At 41.9% G+C, this 23,012-nt stretch overlaps 1 protein-coding gene across 2 annotated transcripts; it reads left to right on the top strand.

Annotated features, from left to right (window-relative positions):
- Window positions 1-1,305: 1,305 nt before the first annotated feature.
- slc71a1-2 (solute carrier family 71 member 1-2) lies at window positions 1,306-14,914 on the top strand. 2 transcript variants are annotated; one of them, XM_076972538.1, is made up of 12 exons: window positions 1,306-1,553; window positions 3,600-3,695; window positions 5,954-6,016; window positions 6,813-6,940; window positions 7,207-7,321; window positions 7,592-7,810; window positions 8,225-8,338; window positions 11,350-11,421; window positions 11,638-11,750; window positions 11,860-11,957; window positions 12,134-12,300; window positions 13,014-14,914. In XM_076972538.1, the coding sequence occupies exons 1-12, from the start codon at window positions 1,470-1,472 to the stop codon at window positions 13,221-13,223; spliced, it is 1,479 nt and encodes a 492-aa protein (XP_076828653.1). In that variant the 5' UTR covers window positions 1,306-1,469; the 3' UTR covers window positions 13,224-14,914. The 2 variants fall into 2 exon arrangements, with proteins under 2 accessions (XP_076828653.1, XP_076828652.1); XM_076972537.1 differs by having other exon boundaries at window positions 12,134-12,315.
- Window positions 14,915-23,012: the final 8,098 nt, after the last annotated feature.

The raw sequence follows: 23,012 nt of genomic DNA, 5'->3' as shown, positions 1-23,012 counted from the left end.
TTAAAAACAGGCTAATTGTGAAAAATCCCTTAACTGAAACACGGTCTCTGCCACTGTAGACGCCTTGTTTAATGTGATTTGCACCCTCCGAACAAACGGTCGTAGTTCGGGCTCTATTTAACGTATCGCTTAACCGAAGATATTGTATGAGAGAGGACCCCTGGCTGATCATTTTCGTGTAATTTGTGTGTTGTTTGACCCAATATTTTCTGATTTATGACAAGTTAAAAACAGGCTAATTGTGAAAAATCCCTTAACTGAAACACGGTCTCTGCCACTGTAGACGCCTTGTTTAATGTGATTTGCACCCTCCGAACAAACGGTCGTAGTTCGGGCTCTATTTAACGTATCGCTTAACCGAAGATATTGTATGAGAGAGGACCCCTGGCTGATCATTTTGGTGTAATTTATGTGTTGTTTGACCCAATATTGTCTGATTTATGACAAGTTAAACACAGAGGCAAATTGTGAAAAAGACAGTTCTGATTTTGAGAAATTAACATGGGAGTTAATGGGGCAGTTTTCTGTGTCTAGTGCCAAACAAATGCTCATAACTCTAAAAGTAATTAATAAAATGATTAGATATTTTGGCCTGCCAGAAAGGACAAATTTCTCTCTCATTTAAAATTTAAATGGAGCTTCTAGATGAAAGTGGAAGGAATTTACAGCTGTTTATCCAGGAGATTTTTCATGAGAGCACACTAACTGGGGACATTTCTGAACATTCCGCCATTCATTCTCTATGGGAAAAAGTCAACTTTGAGGACTTGTCCTGAGGACACCGTATGTCCGACATGTCCCAAAAGCACAAGCACACTTCTTCCATATGAGATCTGTGAACCTGCCAATTTTCAAGGTTCTAGCTCAAAAACTGCGACCTGTGAAAGTTACCGAAAACTCGAATAGAATAATAATAATAAGAAGAAGAAGAATAAGAAGAATAGGGAGAACAGTATGTTGGCTGCTTCGCAAGCCAACATAATAAAAGGAATTAAGACAATTAACTGAGATGGTGACCATTAGTATATTACAAGCTAACGAACTAATGTGCTGAACTCAAAGTAAACGATAGAGTGTACCTAAAATTTATTTTATTACAATCTTTGCATTTTATTTTTACTAAATACCCACAGCACCGTAAAAACCCTTTGTTGTTGTGGACGAACCATACGATCTATGGAATGAATCGATAGTGGTGCACCTTGTTACAGGCGATGTTTTCCGTCCAATCGAATCGGATGTGCATTTGATTTTCCTTATGAAAGAAACCAATCAAAATGCATCTGTGTGGAATAGGCGGGACAGTTGGTTGCGAAGACAGGTTCACAGTGAGGTGGAGACCGGGGCGTCGCGTTAGCTGCTCCGTAGCTAACGGTGGACTAGCCACAGCGCTCGCGGATATCTGGCTACTTGGCTAACCTTACGGCGGAAGGTAGAACTTTGCCACAAAGAATGGATATAAGCTAAGGATGACTGGAGAGAAAAAGAAGAAAAAGCGGCTGAACCGCAGCATTCTTCTGGCAAAGAAAATTATTATTAAAGATGGTGGCAGTGTGAGTTAAATATTTATTTTTATAGCTACCTAGCTAGTTAGGTCTCCTTACTTGTCCGGCTAACCTCGCTTCCCTCTGACGTTAGACAGCTACTTGATTTGAGCCATTGGGTAAATTTGACAGGTTAGTTAGCTAAAACGGTATTAAATGTACTTTGGACCATATGGGATAGTATTTGGAAGTCTGTTTTTACTGTCCTTAACCAACACCATTCGAGCGGTAACTGGAAAACAAATCCAGCTAATTTAGCTCCATGTAATTAATGTTGGTGTACTGGGTGAGTAGCTAACTCACCTGACTGGGTGGGTAGCCATGTACAGTTAGCCATGCTAGCTAACATTACATGTAGAGGCATGGTATTGAACTAGACTAGTGCTGGTGCTGTGGTACATTATCTTGTATAAACATATACATGAGCTTGTTTGTGGTTGAGAATTAAATCGATACACCGAAACTGTTGAATGTTATTTGGGGAACAAACATAAGCTAGCTAGCTTTTCCTTTTTACGTTGAGTTGCATCCGATTCATAACAGCTGCTAAGTGAATGTCCAGTACAAAGTCGGAATGTGTTTGTTTATTCTGGGCTTTGTCACAGAATTAAACTCTACTTTATTTGTTATGAACCCATGAATAAATCCAAGGCCATATGCGACCATTATTAGTAAGTACCGAGAGTATACATACAGGTACACGGCGTGTTGGCACCTGGTAAGGCTAATAAGCTAGCCAGCTAGATGGATAACTAGCTAACAGCTGCAGTTAGCCGGTCAGGTAAGTGTTTCCTGGATGTAACGTCACAAGATGTTTTCAAAAACCCAGACATTAAATTAAAGTGTCCGGTTCAGGGTGGTTTGTTATACTGAGGCAACAAGACGTTATCTTGATATGACACGATATCCAAGTTAAATTAGCTTCACTGTGCCGTCTTATAGTATGTTAGGCCTGTTTCTCACAGGCTTCTTTTCAGTACTCAGTGCCAAAAGGAAATGACCTTAAGGACCGTGTGTGACCCAGGTTAGATCCTACACTGCGTATGTCCACATGTGTGGTACATTTTAAACCCGTTTAGTATTTGACCCAGTATAATGTGCAAAAGGAAAGCGGACTTGAAACCTCCAATGCTGCGTTCATGTCTTGGGCGCTGTTGACAGCAGGCTGTTGCACTTACTCTCACTATCATTTAACGATCAAAGTCAAATGGTTCATTGACACTGGGGTCAGTGCTTAATGTGTCACGTGACTGCCCGTCAGACGCCCCGACAATACGCCACCCAGTTGCCTAGAACATTCACTTCCAGTATAATGGAGTATTTTCTTTTAATACCATATTAGGCTAATGATCCTATTATGAGTAGTGGGAGTAAAAAGCATACATCATGGTTTTTTAACTTTGTCAGTACATCGCCATGACATGTTGCTTAGTGGTGGCCAGCAGGTCTACGTGTGTACATCAGGTGTCTGTAAAGGCAGGAAGCAGCATAGACCTGCCTGGCTCTCTCGGCTGTCTCTGTGGGCTCTGTCCTCACACACCTCTTCCTGCTCAGACAAACTCCTTCTCATGTTCTCTCCCTGCTAAACCTTCAGCTGGAAACATCCCGCACTGCAGCCTGCCACGTTACTCCAACAACCTCACTCTGCAGTGTCGCTACCCACGCTGAAACCTTCCACTGTTTGTCTGAACTATTGTCCAAGCATTATATTTGACCACATCCGTGTGATTGTTGAGCACTAATCGCAGAACTCGATGATGTGACTGGGCATGTGAGCTTATCTGAGGACCAGCACTGTGTGAAGAGGACTGTCGCATGTTACTGTGGGATATGGTGGTGGACATAGGGCTCAAACAGCAGGACACCTGTGATATTGGGGCAAACATGGGTTAAGGTTTCTAAACCATATTCAAAAGCAACAGCAGTAATCCCATTTTTATATGCTGCCTTACTCTCTTTGCTGAAGCATAATTTCTGTCCTTCCTCTCTGTCTGTAGTGAATTGTCGTCTGTAATTTGCAAGGTGTATGTGCTAACTGCTATTGTCTGTGTTCAGCCGCAGGGAATTGGCGAGCCGAGTGTCTACCATGCTGTGGTGGTCATCTTCCTGGAGTTCTTCGCATGGGGGTTGCTCACCACTCCTATGCTTACGGTAACCTCCTTACGCTCTTCTTCTTCAATGTCGCATCTAGACCAAAACCATCAGTTCCTGCAGCACTGTGTTCTCACTCCATCCATCCATCCGTTTTATCCGAGTTTGGGTCGTGGGAGCAGTAGCTTAAGCAAAAAGGCCCAGGTTTCCCTCTCCCCAGTCACCTCTTCTAACTCTGGGAGGATACCAAGGCGTTTCCAGGGCCGAGAGATATAATCTCTCCAGCGTGTCCTGGGTCTTCCCAACTGGCTCCTCTCTACGTGGAGGAGCAGTGACTACTCCGAGCCTCTCCCAGATGACCGTGTTTGGTACCTTATCTCTAAGGGAGAGCCTGGACACCCTGCGGAGAAAACTAATTTCGGTCACTCATTTCTCAGTTCTCATTCTTTCGGAATGTAGATTGACTAGTAAATCGAGGGCTTTGCCTTTTGGCTCAGCTCTCTCTTCACCACAACAGTCCGGTACAGCGTCCCGCAGCACCGATCCGCCTGTCAATCTCTCGTTCCATCCTTCCCTCACTCGAGAACAAGAACCTGAGATACTTGAACTCCTCCACCTGAGGCAAGGTCTCACTCCCGACCCAGAGAGGGCACTCCACCCTTGTCCGACAGTACCATGGTCTCAGTTTTAGAGGTGCTGATTCTCATCCCGGCCGCTTCTTTCACTTGAGTGAATCATATTGTTAAAATAAGTATATGCAAAAGGAGTGTAGCTAGCCACACCTCAGCCTAGTTGACATTACCTAGCAAGCAGTGAGTGATGGCAAGAACATTTGGAGGTATACCAAAAACATTTGCGGTCACTCTCCCACAGTGTCCTTTGAAACCGATGATAAGTGCACGATAAGTTTCATGGTGCCTGGAATCGGGCTGCTCCACAGATGCATTTGGTTTAGTTGATGAGGGAGATGTTGTATCAGCAAGAGCACTGGAGATTCAAATGAGACCTGAAACATCTGAGCTAAATCATGGGGTAGGCCTTGATAAATCAGCAAGCATTCTCATCTTCAGTCCATTGCGTGCGCATGTGTGTGAGTGCATTTGCTCGTGCTTGTGTGTGCGGAGGCACATGTTTGTGTGCACACATGCTTGTTTTTTTTCTTTTTTGAAGATCATGGCTGCATACGGCTGGTGGGTATGGCATAGTACCTCTGTAATAATTTGGTTTAGGCAGTTGAAAGCCAGTGTTTGACCCTGTCGTCCCTCTACATTTATCTGACTTTCACTGTGCTCTTTGTTTTCAGCAAAGTGTCGTACACATCAGACTTATCTAAAATATTTACAGTGGTAGTCCACTTATGAAGCGCAAGCTTGAAGGACTGTGCAGCAGACGGGCCCTTCTCCCAGCTGCCCTGTAGACCAGTTGATCTCCAGTCAAGTGGAGAGTCTTGGTGGTCGTGAAGGCCAAAAAAAAAAAAGAATGAACTGAATGCACTGAAATGAAAACCAGCGCGAAAGTTGACTGAACTCATTGTGCAAAAGTATCAGTAAATGAGCATAGGTTGTGTTTGGTGGCCTACTGCTGACGGCTTCCTACGGAGCCTTAATGGATAGTACTGGGCATGCAGACTAATGAGTCAAATCGACTTTGTCACAATACAATTCCAGTGTGTGTGTTCGGCATTTTCTGGCTTTTTCAAGATGAACTTTGAGACAATGTGATAACATTACTCAATTTGAATAAAAGGCAGAAACTACTGTTTTTCATCCCACCGCCTACAAAACAGTGGGAAAACATTTTTAAACTGATGTTTTACAGTACAAATCAATGTGTGTGTGTATATATGGATGGAACTACATCAATCCCTTTAGAGCAAACCAGAATAAGTGTATTTTTACACCCGTATTTGGTCTTCAAACGCCCAGATGACCATGTGGAATGGGTTGTGGACATGTATTCTACCTGTGGCTTCTTTACTGGCTGGACATTTAGACATTTAGAGCACATATGCCTGCCAAAGTTTACCTGCTTAGTATTTAACAGACATATATTTAGAGCTCTGACTATAATACTAGTGTTGTATTTTTTCACCTGTGTGTGTGTGTGTGTGTGTGTGTGTGTGTGTGTGTATATATATATATGTATATATATATATATATATATATATATATATTCATTCATTCATTCCCTTCTTTAAATTTTTGGGAAAAAAATCACCTCCGATTTGGCTACCCCTTGACTGTAGTGATGCGTACTGAATTACTGTTCCAGTATTGAATTTCTTCGAGGTGCTTCCTGACCTTTGTTTGTTTTTTTAGGTACTACATCAGACGTTTCCCCATCACACATTCCTGATGAATGGGCTTATTCATGGTGTTAAGGTAAGTAATGACCTACCAGACAACTAAAAATACCAAAAAAATAATTAGTGGTTTACGTAAGTGTGTACAGACTTGAGGATCACGCATTGGAATGTTTCCCTGTGCTGCTTGTCTCCCATTATTTTACATGTAGCTCTCCCCACATATGCACACACACACATACGCTCTTGCTCTGTCTCTACATTTTACAATGCAGATGCTTTTATCCAAAAGGACTTACAAAGGTGCCTTTTAATCTGCTCATAGTATGTATCCCAGCCAATGCAGTGGGTTAGAGTTAAAGATGCTATTGAACAAAAATACTGCTCATTTCAGGAATCAGTGCTGACACAGAGAACGAGGACATGTGCACATGAGAGCGAGACGGACAGAGAGCATTTATTCTCTCTCTCTCTCTCTCTCTCTCTCTCTCTCTCTCTCTCTCTCTCTCTCTCTCTCTCTCTCTCTCTCTCTCTCTCTCTCTCTCTCTCTCTCTCTCTCTCTCTCTGAGTGCACGTCCTTGTTCTCTCTCACTCCACAGTCAGAGTTAAACTTCAGGCTTAGTGTGACCGTAACTCTTGTATTTGCTTTTGATAAACTGTTCTGATACCACTTCTTTATTGCCCTTCCCCAGAGACGGCACAGTCTGGATTTCTCAGGGGTCATGTAATATATTAACTTGAATAGTCCCCTGAGGAAAGAAATGTAGCTGTGTTTATTCATGGCTCTGCTGGAATGACTGCTGGTGTGTGTAATGTGACTGTGGAGAGCTGTAGGGATCTGTGTGTCTGGCCTAATCTGAGCGGGTCCTTTGTAGGGCCTTTTGTCGTTCCTGAGTGCTCCTCTGATAGGCGCTCTCTCTGATGTCTGGGGCCGTAAGTCCTTCCTCCTGCTCACAGTCTTCTTCACCTGTGCCCCAATCCCCCTCATGAAGATCAGCCCCTGGTGAGATACTGCAACACAGATTTCAGCCAGTCAATATTCATTAACAATATTCATTATATGACTGTATAGGATATATATAACAATTATTTCTTTGATATGATAATAGAATACATTTAAAGTTACAACTCTTCTGATTTTTTTTCTTCTTCTTCTAATTGAAGATTTTACACACGGTCTTCTCTGTTAGGTTCAATAAACCGTCTTTAGCACTCAGATGGAAGGCGTCTCTGGTTGACGTAATGCCGCATACTCTTGTGACCTTACAGGTGGTACTTTGCTGTAATCTCCATGTCAGGAGTGTTTGCCGTCACATTCTCAGTCATCTTTGCGTATGTGGCAGACATCACACAAGAGCACGAAAGAAGCACTGCCTATGGCCTGGTGAGCATTGATACACACACACACACACACACACACACACACACACACACACACACAACCTGTTCACATGCATCAGGAACATTCTCACATTTATGTTCTTAGTTTTTCTGATCTGTTGTAAACCAGCACAACAGGTCTGGATACTGTTTGCTGCTGCATACAGTCCAGCTCTTTGGATACTGTAGTACTATAGTATCCACGTTCTTCCTCCGAGTGTCCTACTGGTCAGCATTACTTGTGGTTGTGTCATTGAGACGTCGCCTTTGTCAGGTGTCTGCGACGTTCGCGGCAAGCCTAGTGACGAGCCCGGCGATCGGCGCGTACGTGTCGCAGGCCTACGGGGACACGCTGGTGGTGATACTAGCCACAGCCATCGCCCTGCTAGACATCTGCTTCATCCTGGTGGCTGTACCCGAGTCTTTGCCCGAAAAGATGCGGCCGGCCTCCTGGGGCGCCCCCATCTCCTGGGAACAGGCAGACCCCTTCGCTGTAAGTGGGATAAGAAACGCAGTTTTACACCATCAGTCGTTTAGACCCACTGGATGGTACACACACATTCACGGGTCCTAGTATTTGCACACTAAGCGCAATGTAAAACTCACAAACGCAGTTCCCACGATCCCACCTGGAAGGTAGATGCATGCGGTGTTGCTTTAATGAGTTTTACCATGAAAGTTAAAGTGCTTCATATATAGCTAGTACAGAAACCAACTATAATTACAGTGGTCTACATAAGTGTTCACAGACTTGAGCTTCATAAGTCTGGATACATTTGTAATCGTTGGTCTTCATACAGGCTTCAAACAGTGCTGCATGTCTCGCATGATTTATATTTAGCTCATACATGTCGCACTGTACCCCTCTTCCTCTTCCCCCCTCTCTCTCTTTCTGTCTCTCTTGCAGTCTCTGCGTAAGGTTGGCCAGGACTCCACGGTCCTTCTGATCTGTATCACAGTCTTCCTGTCCTATCTGCCTGAGGCTGGCCAGTACTCCAGCTTCTTCCTCTATCTCCGACAGGTGTCTACACACACTCTCTTGGTTTAACTTTTATTTTGCCCTTTTCCCTACGTTAACAACACTGTTTGAAACCACGGTTTCAAACAGAGCTTGTGTGAATTCATGCTCTGAAACTTGTACATGAAAATGAGAGTTGTTGGTCAGACAATAACTGCAGTGAAGACACTTTGAGACTAAGCTGATTGAGTCAAATGAGCAGTCAAAAGGTGTGAGAAACTTGGTGAGTGCTGTTAGCCTTAGCACTGACTCAGCAGTAAGACACCACATATGCACCACAGAGATTAGTTCAGCACAGAGATGTGCGTTTATTTAGTCTTATTGTGTTTATGCAGTGGTGTCATTTGGCTTAAAGGTTTTATTTGCATATCCTGCTGGAGGTCTCACCTTTGGAACATAATGGCAGATGATGCAAATAGTTTGCTAAGCAAAATGTAACACACTCTGTGTAGCCATCAAAATGTACATTCTTACAAGACGGAGGTCTGCCTGTTTTTGGTTGGCCTAGGAGGAGTCGTATTCACTAAGGTGATTTGATCCCATTTGTTGAAAAACGTGCATCGTTACATTCATGCAGTAGCTAGATGGATGATTATTCAAGGCTTCATGTACATTGTAAGATCAAGCAGGTTGCACAATCTGCACCAGGCTGTCCTGTTCTGGACTCCAGAGACTGCTTCAGAGTTACTTTTCTATAAGTAATATGCTTGAATTTAGGGCCATTTATTGGTGGCAAGAACAGTTTGATCATAATGTGGGTAACTCTGGTCTCTGCATGTATCTGAGTTGTTTGGACTCTTAGTGTTTCTTTATTATGTGTGCAAAACAGCATGGGACAAACATTGACAAAGATAAATAATTAACAAGAAGAGGCTTGCATCCATTTGTTTTGAACCAGTCCATTCATCACCAAGGCCAAATGGCTTTGCAGATCTAATCAAGGTTAGCTCACTGCTGAACTGCGTTCATGGGAAAACGTGATTGGAGTGGTTAATGTCCTTAATGTGTAGTCTTCTGTTGGCACAAAATTGTAGAAGGGGGGGGGTGTACTTGTGCATGCTTTTTTGTATGAATGATCTAATTGAGCTAGTTTTTTTCATAGAAACTTATTAAGCTAAATGAGTAATCTGTTGTGCTCCATACTAGACATGTGCTGATGGGCGGTAGTGCAGTATATATGGTGATAAAGCTATATGGTAACGTTATTGACCCATTGAAGCTGTCTGAATCACCAGAGACACAGTAGCCCTGCTTTAATAATCTCTGGCACCCACATACTGTGGGTGATCATGTCACTGCTTGCTGCTGTAAGAGAGATGTGAAGAGGGAGGGAGGGAGACGTCAAGGCGACAGGAACCATGATCCAAGAAAATTTTCCTTCATGAAATGTATTTAAATATTTTGGCTACATAAAAAAATGAAGGACAGGTTATTGAAGACCAGTATGCAAGAAGTGGGGTGAAGGTGCAGAAAAAATGTAATTAAAATGTCAACATGAGAAATATGACGGCACATGAGTGTCGATCACCTGAAAGAATCCAGCACGCTGAAGGTAAGGTGTAATCCCATTTGACCTGCTTGACGCTGTTTTAAGAGTTTCATTTTTCTAGTAATAACATCTTGCATCTTCCTCCATCTTGGGGCTCCTACAGGTATCTGCTTTGTTCTGATTAGTGAAATATGGTAGATTGACATTTCATTTGATGGAATATGCAGACATTTCTTTCCCCCTGCACATGCTCCATCCTTATAGTCAACAGATGTGCTCAATCTCCCATTATTAATGTTTACCAGATTAAAAAGATGTAATCTTACTTGTGAGAGTGGTGCATAGTGAATCCTTGCTTGCCAAGTTTGCTTGAAGTGTGTTGGCATTAGGGCAGTCACTAACAGTTGTTCAGAGGAGGAGAAATGCAGACACCGTCAGCTCATTCTGTTCTGTAAGGTTGAGTTAGTTGGACGATAATATACAAGTGTAATATCAATTTCTCTCTCATGTTCATTATTTTAATTTACAATGTTCTTATTCCAGCCTAGAAAAAAAGACAACAGAGAGAAAACACAACAGAGTTGATAACCAGTTTATCTGTAATCATGTGAAACTGGAAAAGTGCAATACAATGATACAAAGTACATTTTATTAACAGCTAAAGTGATTATTCATTACAATTAATACTGAATATCCTCAGGAATTGCTGTAGTAATGATAGTGTGTTTAATAACCATGTTATGTAGTTTATTGTGTTATTAAATAACCATGTTATGTAGATTATTGGGTTATTAAATAACAATGTAGTTTATTGTGCTGTTTTCACCTCGCTACACAGGGGCCTTCAGTGTCCTGCAGTGCTGCGCCATTAGTTTCAGTCACAGTTGGTGTCCTGTTCACAGTCACGGAAGCGTTCCAGCCACATGATGCCATACACAAGCAGTAGCACATTTGGTAGCAGTAGCTGAGCAATATTAGTTGAGGGAATAAGGCAGTTGCTCCACAGCTTGCCACAGACCTGGTGGCCATATTATCAGTGCTCTCAAGTTCATGAAATGGAGATTCTAGTCTAGCTGTCTAGTTCAGCTCAAATTCCATACAGCCTTGAAAACATTCAACTCTGGATCAACCATTTCAACCCTATGTTCACTCGTTTGGAAACGTGTGTGGTCATCTCCTCAGTAACGCACAATTCACAATATTCACAATCAGTATTGCAAATTAAAAAAAAATCTCACTTAATGAATACATGAATAACTCATGATCTATAAATATTTACATGTTTCTTTTTTCTCTTCACACATTTTTTTATTATAAGGTTGCATAATCTTAATAATGATTTTGGAGGAAAGGGGTGTCTGAGATCTTTGACAGGATGAGTCTCGAGGGGGTGAAAAGCATAATGTGGGTGCTGTCTAGTCCCATCATACAGACCCCTTAACTGATGCTCTACTGACTGACTGTGCATGGTGTCTTGACTGGTTTCTTCCATTAAAATCTGCTGCTTTATGGTCTGAACTCCCAGGTTATTAGGTTCACATCTGAGACGGTTTCTGCTTTCATCGCAGTGGTGGGGATTCTCTCGATCTTGGCTCAGGTTGGTTCAGTTGCTGACTGCTGTGTGCTGTGCAAATGTTGAAACGGCGTGTCCTTCTGTGCTAGTTATCTGAGTATGTGAGCTGACTGCTAAGCGAGTTGTCAAAAAGTAAATGCAACACAGCCCGATTACAGTGACTGTTGTGAGGATTTGGGGATTTTATGGGTAATTTGTGCGTGATATGGCGTTTTTGTTTTTGTATTCTGCTTGTTGCAGACTGTTGTGTTGGGAATCCTGATGCGCTCCATAGGAAACAAGAACACCATCTTGTTGGGCCTGGGTTTTCAGATTCTTCAGCTGGCCTGGTATGGCTTTGGCTCCCAGCCCTGGTAAGTGTTGCAGTTTACCCTGCCATGTGGCCTGGGTACAGCACAGCTCATTTTAGCTTCAGGTGGGTGTGAATGTGTGTGTTTACTGGTTTGTTTTGACCTGTTTTAGGATGATGTGGGCAGCAGGTGCTGTGGCTGCCATGTCCAGCATCACATTTCCAGCCATCAGTGCCATCGTGTCTCGTAACGCAGATCCCGACCAGCAGGGTGAGACCTCGGCACAACCTGCAGCCTCTATTTCACTGTTCACTCCCACACCAAATACTGCCCAATACCATCCCACTGTAATTAAAAGTAAAAAAAAACATGAAAAATAACCTGTGTGTAAATGAAAATATGCTGTGTACTCCCTCTTTATTTTCTTCTTACTCTCTGTCTGTCAGGTGTGGTACAGGGGATGATTACAGGGATCAGGGGCCTGTGTAATGGCCTGGGTCCTGCCCTCTATGGGTTCGTCTTTTACCTGTTCCACGTGGAGCTAAACGAGATGGATCCTGTGGACAGCCCTGAGAAGGGAGCCAAACCCAATATGGCCAACCCCACTGACGAGGTGGGACTTTCAAAGGTCATGAGTATTAACAGAGTCATGCTTCGCCACTTAGTCTAGCAAGCACACGGGTCACACAGGCAGGTTTGGATACACGTACTCCAGCTATTTTGTTGGAAACTCGTAGGTACAACTTGTTGGTTTACAGTTACAGCACATCTGTTTCCATGCTGAAACTGTATTAGCCATCCTTTAGCATAGTTTCTGACAACTATTGGCTGGTTATTTCTGGGTGGTAGACTTCTCTCAACCCAACAGTGACGTAAGTTCAACCTCCAACAACCTTTGTGTGCATGATACACTCTTACCTGCATAAGACTCACAACCAGGCCACCACCAACCAGCATCAGTTTTAATACGGTCTTGAAAATGCTCTGCAATAAAAACAAAGTTGTCCTCCAAAGATGGGGGGGGGGGGGGCGGCATTCATAAAAATAAAAAAATGCTCTGCAAGCCAAATAATCTTTGCTGACGTATCGGGCAGTATGGTGACAAATGGGCCACAGTCAAATGATTGTGAATGACTGTCCATTTACAACATGCACATCTAGGTGAGTTTAATAAAGGGGCCAGTGACGGTAGGTTCAAGGTAGGTGTTTTTACCAAAGGACTAGTAAAAGGCGATGATACCATGGGTAAGGGTCTGCTTTTGTATGCCACTGTATGTCTTTTGTTGGGTTACTAAAGGTTTACTAAATCTCTGTGTGTCTCTGTAGAGTGCCATAATTCCAGGTCCACCTTTTCTGTTTGGAGCCTGCTCTGTTCTGCTCTCCTTGCTGGTGGCACTCTTCATCCCAGAGCACAACGCGCTTGGTCTGCGTCCCGGCAGCTATAAGAAGCACACCAGTGGCGCCCAGAGCCACGTGCACAACCCCCAGGGGCCCTGTGAGGGCAAGGAGCCACTGCTTGAGGACAGCAGCGTATAACCCCATCCATGCCCACCCTCTCACACATGCCCAGAGCTCCACCTCCCCAGATCGGCATGCTCAGTGCTGCCCCCGCAGGGTCATGGTAAGGACCGGGCCAGCCGCACTAAGGGGTTGGATGGATGGGCCAGGGTGGGCCTGCTCCGGTCACTCACACGTCACCCATGGTCTGGACGTCCAGTAAAGCATCTTGCATGGGGTGTGGACAGTGCTTGCATTAAAAACACTACTGATAATGACTGGTTGAAGGATAGCTATCACAATTTTTAGTAAGTTATGCATAGTCCCCCCCCCCCCCCCCCCCCCCCCCTTTCTTTCTCCCCCCGTTGCTGTTTTGTTTTTTATTTGTAGATGGGAAAACGATGTGAAACAGTCATTCCTGCACCTTTTTGTGTAATGAAGGAACACAAGCTTGTATGACACCAACAAATTGAGCTGTGCAGACGAGTGTCTTTTTCAGAATCACTACTTTCACGCTTGTTAGAAACGTAGGTGTGCAAAGGGACCATTTTGTTCCAGTGCTAACAAGCATTTTTATCTCCTTTCTATCATTTATGTTAAAGACAAGTATCTTCCCTCATTATTTGAAGATAGTTGTGTCAAAAGTCTTATTTTTGATGTGAAGAAAAGTTGCCTTTAGATTAATCTTAAACTCTGTAGGACCCAGATGACGACTTCACTCTGAGTGGGTTTGCTTATGGGTTTGTTTATATCGCTCCTATCGGAGCCTGTGTGCATTGGAGTCTTGGTTCAGCCGTCTGGATCCACTCCACTCTTTCCCATGGCAGGCGAGCAGAGCTTTTCATGTGGACTGTAGCTCTGGCCTCAGCGTTGATGCTGATGTGTTGCAGGTGTGAGTAACTGCTGCTGTTTGCTGCTGAGGTGGAGGGTGTGCTGTTGCACCATGGTGGTTTACAGATGGTTAGTATGACTTGGTGGAATCCACTAAACCACCTCAAGGACGTCGGTTATTCTTTGAGACTTGTGGGTGATTTTACATATTTACAGGGTTGACTCTCCACTCCGATTTTTAATCTATCCAGTCTGAACATCTGATCAGTTAACTTCCTGCACAAGCCTCAAGTGCATTGGAATTCCTTTTGTTGATTTTGTAATTGAGTTCATTTTGCATTTTGATTAATGTGCCATACCTAGGAATGTGTGTCCAAGTATGGTGATAATTATTTTGTTTCTGTTTTTTTGGCCTTTTCTTTCTTTTTCTTTTTTTTATTTATTATTTTTGGTATACAAGCAATTATATTTTATTGCATTCATGGGGTTAACATGCATAATTTTTTACTGAAACGTGGATTTTAAAGTACAATCCAGCAGTGACCTAATTGGGAGACAGTTTTTCTCTTAACATATAAGAAATGGTGTAACTTTGATGCCATTGGAATGACTCTCAGTCTGTGTCAGACATAGTAGAGAAGGCCACGCCTGCTGGACGTCCTAATTGTGTATAGCTTGAGGAAACGGTGAAGAACACGGTGGCTTTTTAAATTTCTTTTTGTAGTGTCACAAACTGTTGAAACTGTTACTCCTAGCCACTAATTTACAAAGTCTCAGTAAAAGCCAATTTTTTTTTGTGCCTAAAAATGTGCTTGAAAAATGGTAATATATGCGAATAGTGGACATGTAAATATGGGAAACTAATGACAAGCTATTTATTAAAAGTTTATTGATATTGATCTCGTCTTGCTTTTGGGTTATAGGGACTTTGTTGTGAAGCTGTAAGACGGAGGGTCCCTGCTGCTGGAGGCGTGGGGGGATGCAGCTCTGTTTGCTTTGAAGTACACAATTTTCAGTAATTGTGTAATTCAGTTATTTGAGTATTAGCTCAGATGTGTTCCAAAATGGTTACATATGTCAGAGCAGATGATGAAGTTTGGTTTAGACATTAACACTGACACCAACACGGAAGGAGAGTACACTTGCGCACTCCTAGTGATAGGCCAACAAAGCCCTTTTAAAGCTTTTGGGGTTTCCACCTGATTGTGCTGGTAAAAAGTATTGAAAGCTGATGCCATATTGGTGACACCTGCTGGTTACCAGGTTATAGCATCCACTTAGTTCAAAAGAGTTCAGCACTTCAAACTACAATATACAAAACACCATTATCAGATTTGGTCATCAATATTGATGATTAGTCCTTAAAGGTCTGCAATAATTTAAAATTTTGCCTTTTTAAATGAAAAATGTACTTCCTATAATATGTTGTAAACTATACCGGGAGGCAATGGGTAGTCCTGAAATTGAGCATTTCTTCCTCCATGTTGCTTCTGTATTATCTGTATTTTCCATGTTTACAATGCTGTAGTAAACAGATGTCTAGAGATTTTACACTCATAGCTTGCAAGTTATAGGACGGTGCCAAAGCTATGAAATGGTCCCCCATCCTGTGCTTCAGTGATGTTTGACGCTTTAGACATTTAGTCAAAAGTAACTTTGATGCAATCTTTTGAGAACAAGCTTGTAATAGGAATACTAGTTTTCATGCCTCAGTATCGGACGTCTCATCACAGCACCTAACATCATGAAAGCACAACTTCTGAACTACTACAAGCACATTAGATAACATTTCTGAAATCTTGTGTGATTAGGCTTGAAAGGTTTTTGCAAACCTTTTGCAGTGAGGGCCGGATTGGGTGAGCTGAACGTGTGGGGGCCGAACATTCAGCCTGGCATTCTGGGGAAAGGGAGGGATGTCCAACCATCATCCTAGCATTTCGGGAGGAGGGGGGGTTGTAGTATAGTATACACTGCCATCTGCCGCTATAGTATAGTACATTACAGTACAGTATAGTATACGCTGCCATCTTCTGGTCAAATATAAAATACTGCTAAGCTCACGTTCTGAAAATATTTCTGTGACTGAGGCGCTCACTGCTTTATCAAATCACCAACGGTGTTTTCCTGTATTTTGTTAGTACGTAAAAAAAAACCTGTTGTTGAGCTGGCAGGCTAGCTGTCATTTGCTAGACTGTGTGTTCGTTCGAGACTGGTGTACAACTGATGTTTGGTCTCATAATGCCAAATAACATTTATACTCATCACATCGACAGCTTCATTGCATATTAAACAGATGCAGTTTCCGTTGATTTCTTTCCCACCGTGTTTGAAATCTTCTACATGCACTTGATATTTAGATTTTTTTTTTTCAGTGCTGCCATTTCTGGTGACTCGCGATAAATTTTATTTCTTTGCTTAACTTTAGTGGGGAAGCACCGTTTCCATGACTGGCTCCTTCTAGTGTTGAAACTGAGAAGTGCAACAGAGTTGAGCTCAAGCTTCATGTGAGGGCCATATTCAATTGTATTTTCAGGGCCAATGAAAATTGGACATTGGGCCGCGGGCCATAGTTTGGACACCCCTGGTTTAGGAAGTGTGCTCAGCACTGGTAGCCCAGTCTTGAATGTGAAGCAGAGGTGTGGCTGCTGGGCTGTGTGGCTTATTAGTATTAGTTAGTAAATATTCACCCTGAATATGCTAAATTATGTATGCCAAAACATACATGTGCGACATACAAAGTGCAAATTTCTTGCACAGCTGATGAAAGACTTCTGTCAGTGTTCTTTTTCTCTGGACACTGTGTACTACACTATGATTTTTCTTAAATACGTTAATTATATACATAATCATTGTTCCCAACCAGTGCTATGTGCACGTTCTGTCTTTTAATTGTCTTATACGGAACCTAAGCCAATCAACATTTTGCAGTCTTTGAGTTTGGAGAAGACCCAGACTGTGCCAGCACCACTGAACATACAGCAAGGGGCCCGACATTTTCATTCACTGCCAGAAAACATGCTGCCGCCTTGGATATTTCGCATTTTTTTTAATTGTCTGGATGGCTTCTTGTTATTTTCTTTTTTTATTCCCTGTCTATTTTTAAGAAACTTAATGCACAGCCATGTCTACACAGAGAAAGCCGTAGAAATACAGTCAATGGCCCTTCTGTCTCATCAGCACAGTCCACAGGGTTGTGCTATTCTGTGCATAATACAATGAGCTAATGTTTGGTTTTGTGGTTTAAAATGTCTACTGGTACATTGCTTCTTCAAGGTTCTGTACTTGCTCATTTTCACTGAATTTTAAGCAGTGATTCAGTCACCAACCCATAGACGGCAGCATTGTCTTATAAACAGGTCTAACTTTCACAGCAGTTCGCAGTAAAATATTACATTTTATGAAAAATGTTTAACAGAAAAATGATCTAATTTTTTAACACACAAGCTGGAATTTCTTGATAACTCATTAAATTTCTAAATAAGTCAATATGCTAAGATACCCAGGCTTGCTATGCTACTCATACCTGTAGTGTCACTTACCCCTTGCTTGAAAAACACCCCATAAAGCTATCAGAAGGTTGGCTTGACATGGTAAATATTTCCATACACTAAAGACATTCTAGTGGATTTAACTTGGAGGATCTAGAGGATACTACCCTCTTGTACTTGAATACTGAAATTCTGTTATATCTGCTCATTGCAGTACTACATTTACTTTTGGGGCATTTAGTAGATGCTCTTTCTAGTCAATTTTTGGCTTTGTAGGCAAGTATCAAGGTTTTATATCTGATGTGTGCAGCTACTGGAAGCCAGTGAAGAGAACATAGCAGAGGAGTCACATGTGAAAACCTGTTAAAGATCAAAGCACTTAAAATACAAAATGTAAATTCCTCAAAAATACATGGTTACAGTAGCAGCAGATGTACATGTATTGGTGGAAACCATAAACAAAACTAAACTAAAAAATGAAACAAAACCTTGTGTGTATTTATATTTAGAAAATAAGCTATAAAAATGTACAGATCAGAATGTAAATTTGAACACAATTATTATCATCAGAGATAATACATGAAATGGTGGGATAACGGATGCAGTTGATGCACTGGTGCAGTGTGAAAATCATATCTAAATGTGATCACTGAGACTGATGGAGACTTGGTGAGGGAGAATCTTTATAATGACTACACAAATCATTATTTGAAACAATGTACATATTACAGTCCATTTCTTCTTATATTAGCCAAGATGGCATGCAGGGTATTGTCCTAGATGGTCCAAGATTTACTTTTCTTCATTCTGCCATTGTTTCCAGAGATTCCAGTTCTTGCTGGTGTTGGACAGGAATACATCCAATACGTCCAAATAAGTGTTGGGTGGGGTTGCGGTCAGGCCTCCATGCAGACCACTAGAGTTTCTCCACATCAAACCATGTCTTTTCAGAGTCTGACTTTACATATAGGGCACAGCAATGCTGGAACAAAAAAGGTCCTTTTCCAAACTTGCCACAAAGGTAGCATTGTCTAATTTTCTTCTATGCTGTAACATTAACATTATCCTTCACTGGAACTTAGTGACTTGACCCAAGCCTGAAAAACCCCAGACCATCATCTCACCACCAATCTACCCCATGGCATGATTCATCACTCCAGAAAACATTTTCACTGCTCCGGAGCCTGCTAGTAGTGTAATTTACACTATTCTTTCCAATGTGTATAGTGAACCCATAGGCTTGTGTGCAGCTGCTCAAACATAAAAACCATTTCATGAAGATCTCTGCACACTGTGCTAATGTTGCTTCTAGAGGCAGTTTGGAACAATTTCACAAAAAAGAGCATTTACAGTTCAGCAAGGGCTGAAATGTCACAAACTTGTGACAAAGGTGCTGTCCTACATTTTAAGTTACCGAGCTCCTCACAATACGACCCATTCAACTGCTAATGTTTATAGAGATTGCATGGCTTGATGTCGTTCACCTGGTAGCAATGAGAGTGCCTGCATCACCTGAACTCTATGTATCCAAATACATTTTTAAATACACACCAAAGTAGCTAAGCCACCTCGGACACCTCAGTTTTTTGCACATGATATTAGCCAGTTCATACCTGCTGTCTCCATCCACCTGGGATACCCCTGGATAGCACATTCATGAACAACTTAATAAGATAGATGCACATGGCAATAAAGTATATTTTGATCTGCGCTACCCGTGGTGGGTTAGTCTGCTAATTTATTCATGACAATTCTTGATATTAATGAAGAATGAAAAATGAGTCTGGCAGGTCCAGAGAAATCCACCACTCCAGAATCACACACTGGCATCATATCATGTATTTTCACTGCCTTGGGTTTTCTGCAGAGTAAAGCGTGTTTCTGTTTGTTTCTGTTTTAGAATAGAGAATGTAAGGCAAATGGACCCAGAAATGTATATGCTGTCCAGCATTTAGTTTCACTGCAGATATTTAAGCTTTCCACTGAACTACTGACACATTTTTTATGTGTGCAAAACTATGGACATGGCAGTCAGAAATCAGCTTGGACCCATACCAAGTTTGCCAACTAGTATTGTAGCTTGAGCAGATCTCTTACGTAGTTTTGATACAGTTGCCATATGAAGGCCGAGAAATGCATGGGTGTGCAGTGGAACTGGTTGTAAATGCATGGTGTCCTGAGACTGCATGTCTGTGCTGACGCAGGTCAAGCTGTGTGTTTGAATGGGTGATCGTGTTGGAACAGGTCCTTTTTTCTGTCTGTCGGGGATTTTTGTGAAGAAACATAGCGCACAGGCCAACCAAAGGTTAAAGGTCAACTCTGTTTCTCTGGTTGTTTGGGGATAAAACACGAGAGTATACAGAGCCTGGGAAAGGATACAGAAATGGAGGTGGAACACCCAGTCACGTGACAGGAAACATGGTTACAGGAAGTACTCTGTTTTCAGAAAAAAATCCCACCACAGGGAGAACATAAGAACAGGGAGAAGAGTCAGTCAGAGTAGGACGGCTACTTTCAGAGGTATTTCCAGGGCAGATAGTGAGTGCTCCAGGAAGTTGTGTGTGAATTCATGATGAATGCTTCCATTTTCTTTAAGCGTCTCCACCTCTAGTCCTACTCTGCTTCTGCTACCTTTCCTGGGTTTTGTGAGCTCACACTGACATCCAGATATAGAGGGTTGACCTTTAACGCATGGTGTGTCTGTGCTCTGCTTAAGAAAATACATAAAGGCCTTTGAGGCAAGGTTTCTCCAGGAATGCTGATAAATAAAGATGCTGTGCTTGTGTGATGACTCTGTCAGGTGTTCATATGCTGCTTATTGCCCATTGATATGTGACTACAGTGAGTGATTGATTTGTGTTATAGAACAGTAATAGAAGTAAAAACATTACCAGATACTGGACTAAATGTACCCCTCTTATATACATGCCACCCTATTGTTGGTCCTGTTAGTGTGTTGACCAACAAGATGTTTATCTGTCTATCTCTATATCTAGTCGTATAGAAGAATAGGGGGTCGTATTCTGTTTTTTGCTTTAGTTTCTGCCAGATCCACAATTGTTCGCAACTTTTCCTTCACAAATTTGACCTTTTCCTGCACATGGAGTGTACTGTGTGACCATGTCACCTGGAGGCATCACACAGCTCACTATGTACTTGTTTGGACATTAAAACACCATTGTGTTGTTATGGCGACACTTACCAAATGCTATTAGAAGCTTAAAGTGTTCTTCCCCTTCTGCGTCTCGCTCTCATCCTCCCTCCCATGTTCTACTGGCATAACTATCTTGCCAAGGCAGAACAACAAATTCGTTGATAAAAAGCAGAGAATAATAAACACATTTTTTTAAATGGTCAAGAAATAAATTCAATAAAAAATACAACTAAAATATAAAAAGCACAAAAAGCAACCATTGAGGTCCAAACACTATTTGTGTTGGTACACTGAGATTAATTGGAGAGGAAATTGCATTATTTTCACAGACTTCAGCAGCACAGTTGGAGCAACAGTGTTGTCCTTACCAGCACTCAATGTTCTCTCCTCCAGAGTGGTGATCTAGATTGATGGTGTTTCTTTTATAACCTGAGCAATTAGTGGAAAGGTCACCTGAGATTAGCATGTGATGAGTGACCTTTTGCTGACCCTGTATGAGAGGCTACACACTGCAGTCATTGACATGTTCTTAATCAGAAATTGTTGCCTCACACCTGGGCTCACTGGCTTGCAGATATCTCTTCTCCACCAGCTTGAGCGTGAAGGCTGCTATTCTCTTTGTCTATAAATGCTTGATTGTGATGGGTTTGGTCTTTTTCATTATGAATCTTTTAAGAATGTCAACTTGATCATAGTTGTCGATTATAGTAGCTTTGCAATCAATGACCATATTAACCAGTAGTTATCTAAGCTATGAATTTCTAGCATTTTTTCTTTTCTTCTGTAGATAACCATCTCACATATCAGCTCACCTTTTTCTTAGTTCAGGGTCTTTCCTCCACATCGTTTGTACCTGACATTTCAGGAGAGTTAGATCAGTGTTCCCACACACAATGTGACATTTCTTGGAACAGAGGATGTAAACAGGTTGCAGGCCAGAAGAGAACAGGGGGATGTTTTTGTGCCTTTGTGCCCAGTCCAGGGTTCATCAGGAAGAAAGTACATGAGTCATGTTTAGCCCTTTGTTGTGAACCTTTCCAGAGATGCAGCTAAACGGAAATCATTTACCTCAAAGCAGTAATTTATCATTTAAAAATAGAAACTTACTTCAAACATTTGTGTGTGTTTTTTTTTTTTTTTACCTCTGTGCCTTACGTAATACTGGCATTAACCAATTTGACAAAGGAAAGTAATAAAATAAACTTTAAGTAAAAGAATTATGTAAATGAAATAGAACCCAAATAATGCCTACCAGTAAAATCACTAGCAAAAGGTTTAGCTCACAGCTAAGTATTTGACAGCAAAATGATGAAGACGACACCACAGGATGCACTCTTATATTGCTGCCAATTCTTCATCTAAAGACTTTTCCAGTTCATGCATATATGTTTAACATATTATCTACACTCGTAGTTCATGGTAAAAGGCCAGCTGCACATCCCATGTGGAACTAAGAATGGGAAATGGCCAGAATGTGTTGTAGGCATAAAGGTATAATTAGTGTAGGTATATCACTAATGCTTCTATGCTGCTTAGATTCTTTAGATTCTACTGCTGTATTATGATGGGATGTTAATCTCTATGGTAATGTCCCAATAAGTCAGCAGGATCTTCTATGAGAGCCGATGGATGGTGGGCAACATTCATATTTAATTTGACTAGTAAATGCTCTAAAACCCATTGCACACTTGGTGGTCATTCACATTCATATCTATTGAAAGAGACATGGTGTCATAATAAAAGGGATTGTTGATGAAAATGGACGTCGCAGGACTGCCACCGCCTTGTATGGATTGCTAGATTTACAACTGGCATATAAATCTCATGTGAAGGACTGTGCAAAACTGCAAACAGTGGAAAAAAATGGTCAGATACTGTATGACACACCACACCTGCATGTGTGAGAGAATCTCCTAAGTGTGGGCTGAGCTAACAGATGAAGCTGTGAACATTGCTAGATCACATGAATTAGAGCTCAGGCTCACCTATAAAACATTGCTGGTGGTGTAAACAGCCCTCACAAGCAAACTTTGCACATGGTCACTGTATAACACACAAGCTTATTGATCTGCAGATAATCTAATTCAAAGGCAAGAACCTCAAGCCTAAAAAAAACCAAGGAGAGGAGAGAACACATGGGTTCAGAAATGTGGGTTTTGTGGAAATAAAAGGCAGGACTCCAATGAAAGCTGCCCAGCTAATGGCAAGTTGTGTCCAAGGTGTTGGAAATGAACTACAAAAACATATAGACCCAGTTATCAGAAGTCTATCGATGCTGTGCGCAGTACTGAAACACTACTTAATGAAGACATGCATGATGAGCTGTCGACTCACCATGAATAGCTGAGACACAGG

This window comes from Brachyhypopomus gauderio, chromosome 14, assembly GCF_052324685.1.
Source record: "Brachyhypopomus gauderio isolate BG-103 chromosome 14, BGAUD_0.2, whole genome shotgun sequence".
Lineage (NCBI taxonomy): Eukaryota > Metazoa > Chordata > Actinopteri > Gymnotiformes > Hypopomidae > Brachyhypopomus > Brachyhypopomus gauderio.
This window is presented reverse-complemented; position numbering and strand designations above follow the sequence as displayed.

What these genes read in the sequence shown, in the direction of transcription:
- slc71a1-2 (XM_076972537.1), top strand. Translation starts at nt 1,470, where the DNA reads ATGACTGGAGAGAAAAAGAAGAAAAAGCGGCTGAACCGCAGCATTCTT. An exon ending in CTCATGAAGATCAGCCCCTG is followed by an intron (nt 6,941 to 7,206) that starts GTGAGATACTGC and finishes GTGACCTTACAG; the next exon opens with GTGGTACTTTGCTGTAATCT. An exon ending in GGCTTTGGCTCCCAGCCCTG is followed by an intron (nt 11,751 to 11,859) that starts GTAAGTGTTGCA and finishes GACCTGTTTTAG; the next exon opens with GATGATGTGGGCAGCAGGTG.